A 12,278-nucleotide genomic window follows, 5' to 3' on the forward strand; every position below is an offset into this window, starting at 1 on the left:
TATAGTGTTCAAGGTAGGGTCCATGGGTCCAAACGGTAGGATCTTGCTGTATCTGTTAACACTTGCACAGCTATACAGCAATTGCTATGGACATTTTCTATACAGTTTATTGCTCAGTGTGTTCATAGACGCTAGTAGATAACTACATTTCAACAGCTTAGTAACTATAAAGTTTAACATTAGTGATCGGTGAATTTAATCTTAATTTATGAAACCAGGGAACCATTTAGATAATTTTGTTCTTCAAATGGAAATGTACAGATAAATACCCAGTGAATGGTGTCTGAAAAATGGCATTGCATATTGTGTATTACTACTAGACAAGTCCATGAACATGCCCTCTTGGCTTAAAGAGAACCTTTCACCTCCCCATAGATGTGCAGCTGAGTGCAGCATGTAATGGGGAGGGCTGCACAAACCCTGGGGCACTTTAAAAAACAAAATTCTACCTCCCTCCGTTATTTAGATATCGGTGCCGTTATATTTGCCACCCGATATTTAAAGAACCCCCTGAACAGTCAAAGGGGCGTGTTCTGGTTAGGGGGCGTGTTACGATGGCTGTGTCACTGTCTAATCAGATATGGACAGTGTTACAGCAAGAGTGAGGAAAGAGTGTGCGCGCGCGCGCGCGCGCGCTCTCACTCTTCAGCTTTCAATATTAGTCTTCTGCCGAACTGGCAAGGGGGCATGTCACTGCTACGGACAGTGTAAGAGCTGTAGAGAGGAGAGCGCTCTCATCTCTTCAGTTCTTGCGAGAGATCAGTCTTGCACTTTTTCTGCCAAACTGGCAAGGGGGCGTGTCTCTTCTACAGAGTGTAAGAGCTGGGGAGCACCTACACTGTCCGTAGCAGTGACACGCCCCCTTGCCAGTACACGTCCCGTTGACTGTTCAAGGGGTTATTTAAATATCGGGCTGGCACCGATATCTAAATAACGGAGGGAGGTAGAAAAAAAACTTTTAACGTGCCCCAGGTTTGTTCAGCCCTCCCCATTACATGCTGCACATGTATGGGAAGTTGAAAGGTTCTCTTTAACAGCATGTCCTCACTAGGGAGGGAGATAAGCAGCAAGCAGATGATGCCACTACTCGAGGAAAGGAAGATGACTAGACAGGCTGAAATCCAACATTTCGCTGACGATATACATTAGAGAAAAGTCAGACAGTCTCCATAGACACAAGATTGTTGGCAGTCCCAAATAAATAAACTGGATTTTACGGACCAAAATCTCTGTAGACAGTGTAAAGGGACTTTCACGCCATAGTACGTTGTACAACATGCCTATAACTTATTGATCAGTGTGGGCACAACTGCTGGAATGCCCAAGATCTCTAGAATCAAGACAAGCAGGGAATGGCGAGAAAGAAAAATCTGCAGGAGCTGCATGGCAGCCCCTTCATTGCAAGGATCTGTGGGAGCCCCAAAGCTCAGAACAACATCAGATATTACTAGCGATATGTCATAACATGCTATGGTGGGAAACCCCCTTTAACAAGAAATAAACATCAGATTTCGATTCTGGAAGTGGAAAAACAATAGGATGTATTTTTGTATAGCAGCCTCAGTCATAGTACACAAATAGCGTGCACTACTTGTAGAGAGAATCGTGCAAACACTGGGACAAAGATCAGTCCCCAAAACATTAGGTGCGATTCTCACTTCTGGCACTATAGTGGTAGGACAGGACTTCTATAAACAAGCACGTTATTGCACGATCAAGGTTTATACACCTCCAGTCTGGAACTACCCACCCTAAGGCCTCGTTCACACAGCGTGTATGACGCATGTTTTACGCACCCAAAAACGCTTGCTTTAATCTTCCTATTGACATCAATTGAAAAACGCATATGTAGTGCATATGACTTTTTTTTTTTACCCTCGCGTGTTTAAAAAAACGCGTTGTGAAAAAAAAAAAGCAACGTCAGGTCAATTCTTGGCGTGTAAAACGTGCCTAATTCCCAGTCAACGGGAGTCCTAATTACGCACCGAAAAAAACGCGTCAAAAGCGCCTGTACTTTAAAAACCGCTTTTCAAAAACGCTAGCGTTTGACGCGTTTACACATCAGTTTTTTTTGAGCGTCGTGTGAACAAGGCCTAAGCGGTTCACAACTGAAGATGGTAAGAAGAATCTCAGCAAGGCTGCCCTTACAATTAAAACCTGTTACTTGTAAAGATTGTATCATATTGGACAATGAGTGTTCAAGATGGTTTGACGTCTGGTGAAAATGCGTGTGGTCATTTTTTTTGACCCTTATTCATCTGTTGTGATTTTAGGTGACAAACTACTTTGTGATGCAAATTATAATTCTCCCCTACAGTTGTGTGGAAAGCTGGACCCATTCAGACAAGTTTGTTGTGGAATCCACACCGAAAATCAGGAACAATATAATACACGAGAATGTAGAACCTGTGATTGGCTGCAGCAGTTACATGGGATCAAACGTCATCCCAGGAGGCCGGGCTGCACAGAGATCAGCTGGTCACCAAGGAGTCGTTGCTATGACAACGCCAGGGGGTAACAGACTTTTCTTTATTCAATTTAAACAAGAAAAAAGGTTTGGGGTTTTTTTTTAATTCAGATTTGCGATTTTTATAGCGGAATCAGTTTTTAAATGTTTCTTCTTTAACCTCCCTATTGAACAGAATGGGGAAAAACCACAACAAAAGCTAAATGATTCCGCAGCATAAACTCATGTTATGCAGATTAAAAAAAACGCATTTTATTAGCGGATTTGTTCAAATCTCTCCCATTTTGCTGCTACTGTAATACGCTGCAGATTTTCCGCACTGAAATCCGTTGCGGAAAACCGCAGCAAATCTGCCTCGTGTGCACCTGCCCTAAGGCTCCATGCACACGGTTCTGGTTTTATCTGCAATTACGAATAAAAGACTGACATTCATTTTCATTGGCCACGGACACATTCCCATATATTTATGGGTTTGTGTCCGGGTCGTAGAAATATGTCTCAAAAAACAGGACAAGCCGTTTTTCGCATTTATTATTGATTATTACTGTGAACACGGTCCGCAAATGCGGATAACACTCCACGGCCCGTCCGTGCAGGATTTACTGACCGTAAATACTGCACAGACGTGTACACGGGGCCTTAAAACGCATTCACACTGTGCAGTTGCGCCACGTTTTTTATCACACCCCGCACATACCAAAAGACTGTCCTTTTAGAACACAATGAGCTGGCATGCGTCGGCATACCCATTTTTGGCGGTGTAGAAAAGCATAGTCTGCTGCGCTTTTCATACAAATAGAAAATCCTCCTGACGTATAGCGAAAACAAAGTGTAAACAGAGTCTAAGCGTCAGGGACAACCATCAGCACTGCAGTGTGAGGACCCCACCAAACGACTATCTTATCTTCTTGGACATATGCAAGGCCCCTGCACACACAATTTCTGCAACTGAAAATCAGTTCCATTCATCTGGTGTTTCTGCAGCAAACATAAAATCTGCAACAAAGTCTGCAATGTGCGCAGGGGCCTTAGAGTCCTTTTACACAGGCCAAAATGGGCCATGAAAATGAGTGCCGATTCATTGATCGGCGCTCGTTTGCTCCTTTCACAAGGAGCAATCATTGCTTATGTATAGGGATGAGTGATCGTAAGGCTATGTTCACACATTTAATAAAAAACATCTGAAAATACGGAACTGTTTTCAAGGGAAAACAGCTCCTGATTTTCAACCGTTTTTTTCATTAACTCGCGTTTTTTACAGCCATTTTTGGAGCCGTTTTTCTATTGAGTCAATGAGAAACGGCTCCAAAAACGGCTCAACAAGTGACATCCACTTCTTTTTACGTGACCCTTCCTAAAAACGACAGCGTAAAAAACGCCCCGTCGGAACAGAACGCCATATTTCCCATTGAAATCAACAGGCAGATGTTTGGAGGCGTTCTGCTTCCGATTTTTCAGCCATTTTTCGGAACGTTTACGGCTGAAAATAGCCAGTGTGAACATACCCTTACTCCGATCACTCGTCCCCATCCCTTTCCATCATGTCGGCAGCACATATCCCAGTTTACTCAGGGAGGTGTGCTCCCGACAAGGATAAGACGTATTTTCCAACCTATTTTCAGACGTAACTCAGGTGTTGTACGCCTCGAATTACACCTGAAAAGACGGCTCCATTACGCCTGCAGACATCTGCCCATTGCCTGCAATGGGAATTACGATGTTCTGTTCCCACGAGCCTTTATTTTATGCGTCGCTGTCAAAATACGGCGCGTAAAATAACGGCTCGTCAAAAGAAGTGCAGGACACATCTTGGGACGTTTTTGCAGCCATTTTTTCATAGACTACTGAACACAGCTCCAAAAACGGACGTAAAAGATGCAGTGAAAACGCAGCGAAAAACGAGAGTTGCTCAAAAAACTTCTGAAAATCAGGAGCGGTTTTCCCTTGAAAACAGTTCCGTATTTTCAGACGTTTTGGAGTTTGTGTGTGAACGTACCCTAACATTTAGTGCTGCATAAAAGATGCGATCAGCCGACGAATGAGCGTTTGCTCCTTCATCAGTTGATTGTTGCCCTGTTTACGCAGGACAATGAACGGGGCGAGCGTTTATATGAACTCGTTTGTCCGATCCTTGCCCGTTTAAAAGGGCCTTTAGGGTACATGCACACGTTGCGTAATTGGATACGGAAAATCCACACCAAAACCACAGGTGTACGCGCGTATTTCCGCACATAAGTGTTTTTTATGCGTTTTTAGGTGCGTTTTTTTTACATTTTGATGCGGAAATAGGCGCCGTTTTACACTGCGGATTTTGGGGTGTTTTTCTGTCAAATTAGTCAGATACAACTCGCAAGCGGAAACGCAGGATAAACTGACATGCTGCGGATTTTAAAATACACACCGCAGGTCAATTTGTGTGCAGAAAAAATCTGCACCATGTAGATGAGATTTCTTGAAATCTCGTTTACTTTGCTGGTACTGTATTACGCTATCAAAATGCGCGCTGCAAATCTGCACGCAATGCACAACGTGTGCATTCAGCCATAGGGCTTGTCCACTCACTGCATGTCCTATTCTTGTGCGTTTTTTGCGCATCACGCACCCATTGAAGTCATTGGGTGCGTGAAAATCACAAACAGCACACGGACACACATGTTTGCCATGCGTTTTTCACGGAACTCTTGCTTAAGAAATGAGGACTAAAAACATCCATCGGTTTATTTTGCGGACGTAAAAAACGTGTGACATACGCACGTAAAAACCGCAGACACGCACTGTACATGGATGTCACACGGAACTGCAAAGCAAGAAAAACGCGTAATTTTTTTACACGTGCAAAACGGACACGTTTGTGTGAATACGTTTTTGGAGTATGATTAACAAGTTGGGAATACTCCTTTTATGGTTTTTCGAAATGTCACCATGAGGCTCTGTTCAAATAAAACTACGTGAACACATTTGGCGTATGTGCCAGGAAAGCTCACGGCACATTCGCCAAACATAGACATAGGCCCCCATTTATCTGATGGAAACCAAAAGTGTGTTGTTTCGGCCTCCATCAGAAAGGTATAAGTCGGTATACCTTTCTTTTTTGTTCTATACTGTACAGGAAAAGCATAGTAGACCATGGCAAAAAAAAAAATTATACTGTGCGGTATACGGTTTTTCTAACATTGCGGTCAGTGGCCGACGTATGGCTATACAGTGGCATACAGAAGATACTCTGGACGTCTGACCATAGCATGATGTGGACAGAGCCTAACCTGTAAAGCTACAGGCTTAATTATATGTAAATTTATTACAAACTAATTAATGGAACAGACGCACATAAGTGCAATAATAGTTTGATATGAAATATTTTCGTACGGCGGACACCAACAGACCCCATTGTCTGTCATTTTGATTGGAATAGGGCAGAATGCAGCGCTATTCTTCCCATACAATCTAATTGAGTTTGCGATGGGTCGGATCTGAGCCTCCGATAGGGATGTAAACAGAGCATCAGCATGGAAAATATACCATACCTGCCACTGAGATTCTACGATGAGTGTTATATTAACCCTAGAATAACAGCCACCAACCACAACTAAGCCTTGCTACTGTGCTCAGTACTGACTGTTTTGTACCACAGATCTGACTACTAGGGCCATGTTAAAGATCTGCATGGTATTGATCTGGAATAGAATTCTATGGGGCCATACTAGATCTCTGATTCTATGCAAAGGCAACCATCGCTTTAGTATGAACCCTAAAAATTCAGGTATGAGTACAGCCCATCTTAATATCCCACTTCATCCATTTCATACACATAAGGTCCCAGGAAGCTGAGATATGGGGCGTTGTGTGGTTGTGTCCTTAACCTGTAGAGATGCTTAAAGGACCTTTTACACAGGCCAATGATGGACCAAACTAACGTTCATATGGACGGTCATTTCCGATCATTGCCTTGTGTGAACAGGGAAACGATCAGCCGATGAACGCAGAAGCACTCGTTCACATGAACGCATGTTTTACGCAGCAAAAAAAAAAAAAAACGCTAGTCGGAAGCATACCTTAGGCTAAAATCAGACAAACGTAGATCACGTCCATGTGACAGCCGTTAAAACAACGACCATCACAGGGACGCATATATTTCAACGGGGACGTTCACACGGCCATTGTTTGAACGTACCGCGTAAATGGTCCGTTGAAAAATTGAACGTATCCTATTTTGTTCCGTTTTCACGGATTCCTCAATAGACTCAAGTCTATGGGGATCCGTGAAACCGGGACCCGCACGGGGGAAACTCGGAAGTGAGGCCATTTTTTATGTCTGAATTCAGCCTAAAGATATGTTCAGACGGCTTATTTTCGGCCGTTTTCAGATCAGAAGCAGGACGACTCCAAACATCTGCCCATTGATTTCAATGGGAAAAACGGCATTCTGTTCCGACGGGCCTTTTCTTACGCGGCCGTTTTGAAAAACGGCCGCGCAAAAAAACATCCGCGAAAAAGAAGTGCATGTCACTTCTTGATACGTTTTTCATTGACTATAGAAAAACAGCTCCAAAAACGGGCATAAAAAACGCAAATTTGCTTTAAAAACGTCTGAAAATCAGGAGCTGTTTTCCCTTGAAAACAGCTCCGTATTTTCAGACGTTTTTTTAGTAAGCGTGTGAACACACCCGAACAGGGGATGTGCTGCAGACATGATGGAAATGCACGGGGATGAGCGATCGTAGCAACGTATTCATCCCTCATCATTCATATTAAAGAGGCTCTGTCACCAGATTCTGAAATCCCTATCTCCTATTGCATGTGATCGGCGCTGCAATGTAGATAACAGTAAAGTTGTTTTGTTTTTTAAACTTTCATTTTTGGCCAAGTTATGAGATATATATATATATATGCAAATGAGGTTTGAAATGGACAACTGGGTGTTTTTTTTTTCCTTATGTCCAACTGGGCGTGTATTGTGTTTTTAACTGGGCGTGTTCACGTGTATGACGCTGACCAATCAGTGACCAGTCAGCATCATACACTCCTCTCCATTCATTTACACAGCAGCGATGTGCAGCCACATAAACAGAGATTAACGTTAATCAAGTGTCCTGATAATGAATACACATGAAATCCAGCCTGGACGTCATGTGTATTCAGAATCCTGACACTTCTGACTCTTTTCTTTGAGATTCCTAGCAAGGGAAACGAAATCTCGCGAGATTACGAGGTAAACGAGATTTAGTTTCACTTGCTAAAAATCTCAAAGAAAAGATTCAGAAGTGTCAGGATTCTGAATACACATGACGTCCAGGCTGGATTTCATGTGTATTCATTATCAGGACACTTAATTAACGTTAATCTCTGTTTATGTGGCTGCACATCGCTGCTGTGTAAATGAATGTAGAGGAGTGTATGATGCTGACTGGTCACTGATTGGTCAGCGTCATACACGTAAACACGCCCAGTTAAAAACACAATACACGCCCAGTTGGACATAAGGAAAAAAAAAACGCCCAGTTGTCCATTTCAAACCTCATTTGCATATATATATATATATCTCATAACTTGGCCAAAAATGAAAGTTTTTAAAAAAAAAATAACTTTACTGTTCTCTACATTGCAGCACCGATCACATGCAATAGGAGATAGGGATTTCAGAATCTGGTGACAGAGCCTCTTTAAACAATCATTGCTCTGTTTAAAGGATATGTAAACCTTTGAAACTGATTTCTATATATTTTTTACATAAAAAGGTCAGTGTGTTTGGTGCAACTTTGTAATTAGTTTTTATGAAAAATTTGTTTGACCTTTTGAGATACAGCTGCTCTGTATTCTCTATACGTAGCAGCTGTATCGTCCGGTGAATCCTGCAGCCGTCAGGTCCGCGGGACTTGACCGGTTCAGTGTGTTTCTGTCATGCAGGATCCACCTGTCATCCATCACATCTGGATCCTGTCTCCTGCGGACTTGACGGCTACAGGATTCAGTGAACGATACAGATGCTATGTATAGAGGACACAGAGCAGCTGTATCTCAAAAGGCAAAAATAATTTTTCCTAAAATCTAAATTATAAAGTTGCACCAATCACACTGACTGACATTTTTATTTTAAAAAATATCTCTCAAAGGTTTATATAACCTTTAAAGGGAGCAACGAGCACCGTTCAACAAGCTTGATTGTTGATCAGCGCTCATTTTAAAAGCGGTAAACATGGGGGCAAATATCTGTCCGTGTAAAATTACCTTTAGCGGTCCCTGTAAAGTATGTATGTATCTATCTATGTATGTACCATAGAGGAAACACCGGTCAGTGGTGATATTCCCACCTAAGAAAACAGAGCGAGGGCGGCCTAAGTCTATATACTGTCTAGTCGAGGGGAGACCATTAGAGGGGTATCTCTATCTTAGACACCCACAGGATATGCCATAAATGTCTGATAGATGTGGGTCCCGCACCTTCCACCAGAACGGGGATCACACAACCCCATACCACCGTCCCAGCGAGGCGGCCGCATCCAGGTGGAGAATCAATGGAGGGTACAGGAATTACGGAAACCGCCAGGCTCGCCGCTTTGCAAAACTCCTATAGCAGTAAATGGGAGATACAGAAACCTAAAAGGTTGGAATACCATATTACTACAAGTCGTGGCCATATTGAAGAACATGGCATCCTGGAGGACCATAGAAGCTGGCTCTTATCGGCCGTGGATATCGTAGCGATATCTGGTGTCCTCTCCTCACAGCTGGAGGTGTCCGGTACCGCCCCATACACACGTTACACAAGCACCACGGCTGTTTGTCAGGTAACCGGGCAGCAGTCCCTCACTGATGTCCGCCTGTGTTACACAGCAGCGTCCTCGCACTCACACACTATTCCCGGTCTATCCCGCAGAACCCGGGCCTACACAGATCAGCTGTCCAGGCCCTGGCACCGCTCACATCCACCACGTCAACGACTCCAACACTGCGGAAATGGGAAGACCGATCGACCGGCCCCGCCCGCACAGCCTCCTGCACACAACACAGTGACCGTACCCACCACGACCTGAGCGCGGCGCTATCACACTTACTGCGGCCCGCACAGAGCGAGCCGCTTCTTACCGGTGTCACCGATGATAATGTATTTGAACAGATAAGCGTACGCCATGTCCGTATGATCTGTCTCTCCTCGTCACTGCTACTAACGCCCGCGCTTACGTAATCACGGGCTCGTCCACGACACAAGTCACAAGCGACGCCGACCGCGCATGCGCTTTTGTGGCTTCTTGGGTTACCTATAGTCATCGTGTAGGTTGTAGCACATCATTGAACATAAAGGACCAGACGTCACATGCTGTATTTTGTCTAATGCAAACCAAGGCATAAGATAAATGACTGGAAATGGCGGCCGTCATGTCCTGTTAAAGATGTTTTGGGCTTTTTTTTCTATTAAAAATAAATTGATCAGGGAGGAGGAGGAGTAGACATCTGCCTAGGTCACCATTGGGGGTGGGGAATCCAATGACACTCCAAGGTAAGATGAGAGCAAATACAGATGCTAAAGATGTAGGCGCTATCAGTGTGGTGAAGTGTAAAATGATGAATGAGAACACTAAGGATTGGTCACCCCATCTGTATCACCATATGTATGCAGTCCTCACCTACTTTTTCCACCCAAAAATACTGGCCAGATTTTCTGGTTAAGGTTATGTTCACACAGGGAGGATACGCTGCTTAAAAGTACACAGCATACTTGTCCTACAGCCCGCAAGGAATTGCAAATTGTGGTGCAGATTTTCAGGTGGAATCTCCGCTGCTGGAAAAAAGTTAACACTTAACCCCTTAATGACCGGGCCATTTTGCACGTTAATGACCAAGGATTATTTTTAGTTTTTTCATGGTCACATTCCAAGAGTCGTAACTCTTTTTTTATTCCGTCGTCATAGCCGTATAAGGGCTTGTTTTTTGCGGGACGAGTTGTATTTTGTAATTGTACCATTTTTAGATGCTTATAATCTATCGCTTAACTTTTATTAACTTTATTTTAGGAGAGAATTTAAAATAAGCAGCTATTCGATCATTGATTTTTCACGTTATAAATTTACGCCATTTACTATGTAGCGTAAATAACATGTTAACTTTATTCTATGGGTCGGCACGATTAAGGGGATATCAAATATGTAAAGGTTTTATAGGTTTTCCTACGTTTGCACAATAAAAACCCTTTTAGAAAAAAATTACTTGTTTTTGCATCGCCGCATTCCAAGAGCCGTAACTTTTTTATTTTTCCGTCGATGTGGCCATACGTGGGCTTGATTTTTGCGGGCCAAGGTTTTCATTAGTACTATCTTGGGGTACATAGGACTTATAGATTAACTTTTATTTAATTTTTTATGGGGGGAATGGCAGAAAAAAGAGAATTTTGCCGTTGTTTTTTGCATTTTTTCAGGACGCCGTTCATCCGGTGGTTTAATTAATGTGTTCATTTTATTTTTAAAGTCGTTACGATCGCGGGGATACCATATATGTGTATGTGTGATTTGTTTTGACACTTTTACTAAATAAAACCACTTTTTGACTGTAAATTATTATTTTTTTTTTCACAAACTTTATTTAACTGCTTTACATTTTTTTTTTAGTCCCACCAGGGGACTTCACTATGCGATCTGCCAATCGCATATATAATGCTTTGGTATGCTTAGTATATCAAAGCATTATTGCCTGTCAGTGTAAAACTGACAGGCAATCTAATAGGTCATGCCTCCGGCATCGCCTAACAGGCATTTGCTGAAGACAGTTATGAACAGAAGGAGAACAAGGAGCAAAACAGCCAAGTAATAAAATACCATATCTTTAATTAACACATCAATACACAACACATGTTAAAAAGGACTCTGTTGTTCCAGTAAAGCACTACCAAGAAATGACTCCCAATACTGGTCCAGGGTAAAAGTAGCAAACACTCCAGATACGAAGTGTGGGCAAAGTATCAGATGATATGAATGCAAGGTGAAGCCCTAATATAGTGTAACCGATAAATACGATAGACAAGATTAGGGATAGAGATAATAAATCATTGGTAATATTAAGTCCACAAAAACGATTAATCAGCCCCCACCTCTCTGTACAGAGATAGTCTTACCCATGATAGGTGCACCAGGAGAGTCAGTCAGGCGTGCAGATAAACCCCAACGCGCGTTTCGCTGTATGCTTCCTCAAGGGGTATTAACGTGTCTGTAAAAGGGCAGCTTTATATACGGTGAGCCACAAGTACACTCACCCATGTGTTTTCATTCCAAGGAGTAACGGTGCGCGTCCCCTGCCGAAAACCGGAAGTGAGGCATGCCCCACTTCCAGCCCCACGCGCCGTAGCGCAAGCTAGGAATCCCCAACGCGTACAGGGATCCCGAGCATGCGCAGTGCGCCAAAGGGGCGGGAGCGAGGTCAGGTCACAAAACGGAGATGCACAGGGAAAGCGCGCTCCTCATTGGATGAAAAAAGGGGATTTACTAGCAAGGAAGAGAGTAAGTGATCCATAAATACATGGGTAAGACTATCTCTGTACAGAGAGGTGGGGGCTGATTAATCGTTTTTGTGGACTTAATATTACCAATGATTTATTATCTCTATCCCTAATCTTGTCTATCGTATTTATCGGTTACACTATATTAGGGCTTCACCTTGCATTCATATCATCTGATACTTTGCCCACACTTCGTATCTGGAGTGTTTGCTACTTTTACCCTGGACCAGTATTGGGAGTCTTTTCTTGGTAGTGCTTTACTGGAACAACAGAGTCCTTTTGTCCTTTTGTAATTTTTAACATGTGTTGTGTATTGATGTGTTAATT

At 43.0% G+C, this 12,278-nt stretch overlaps 1 protein-coding gene across 2 annotated transcripts in view; it reads right to left on the reverse strand.

The window, feature by feature from the left end:
* RAB2A (RAB2A, member RAS oncogene family) overlaps positions 1 to 9,668 on the reverse strand; it is a 91,440-nt gene extending 81,772 nt beyond the window's left edge. For both annotated transcript variants that reach the window (XR_012847630.1, XM_075826205.1), the window contains exon 1: positions 9,551 to 9,668. Coding sequence is in view for 1 of the 2 variants with exons in the window: in XM_075826205.1 (XP_075682320.1) it covers positions 9,551 to 9,596 (46 nt within the window). In the remaining variant the exon portion in view is untranslated. The remainder of the gene's footprint in view (positions 1 to 9,550) is intronic.
* Between the last annotated feature and the right edge of the window lie 2,610 nt (positions 9,669 to 12,278).

The sequence above is a fragment of the Rhinoderma darwinii genome, chromosome 5 (genome assembly GCF_050947455.1).
Source record: "Rhinoderma darwinii isolate aRhiDar2 chromosome 5, aRhiDar2.hap1, whole genome shotgun sequence".
Classification (NCBI taxonomy): Eukaryota; Metazoa; Chordata; class Amphibia; order Anura; family Rhinodermatidae; genus Rhinoderma; species Rhinoderma darwinii.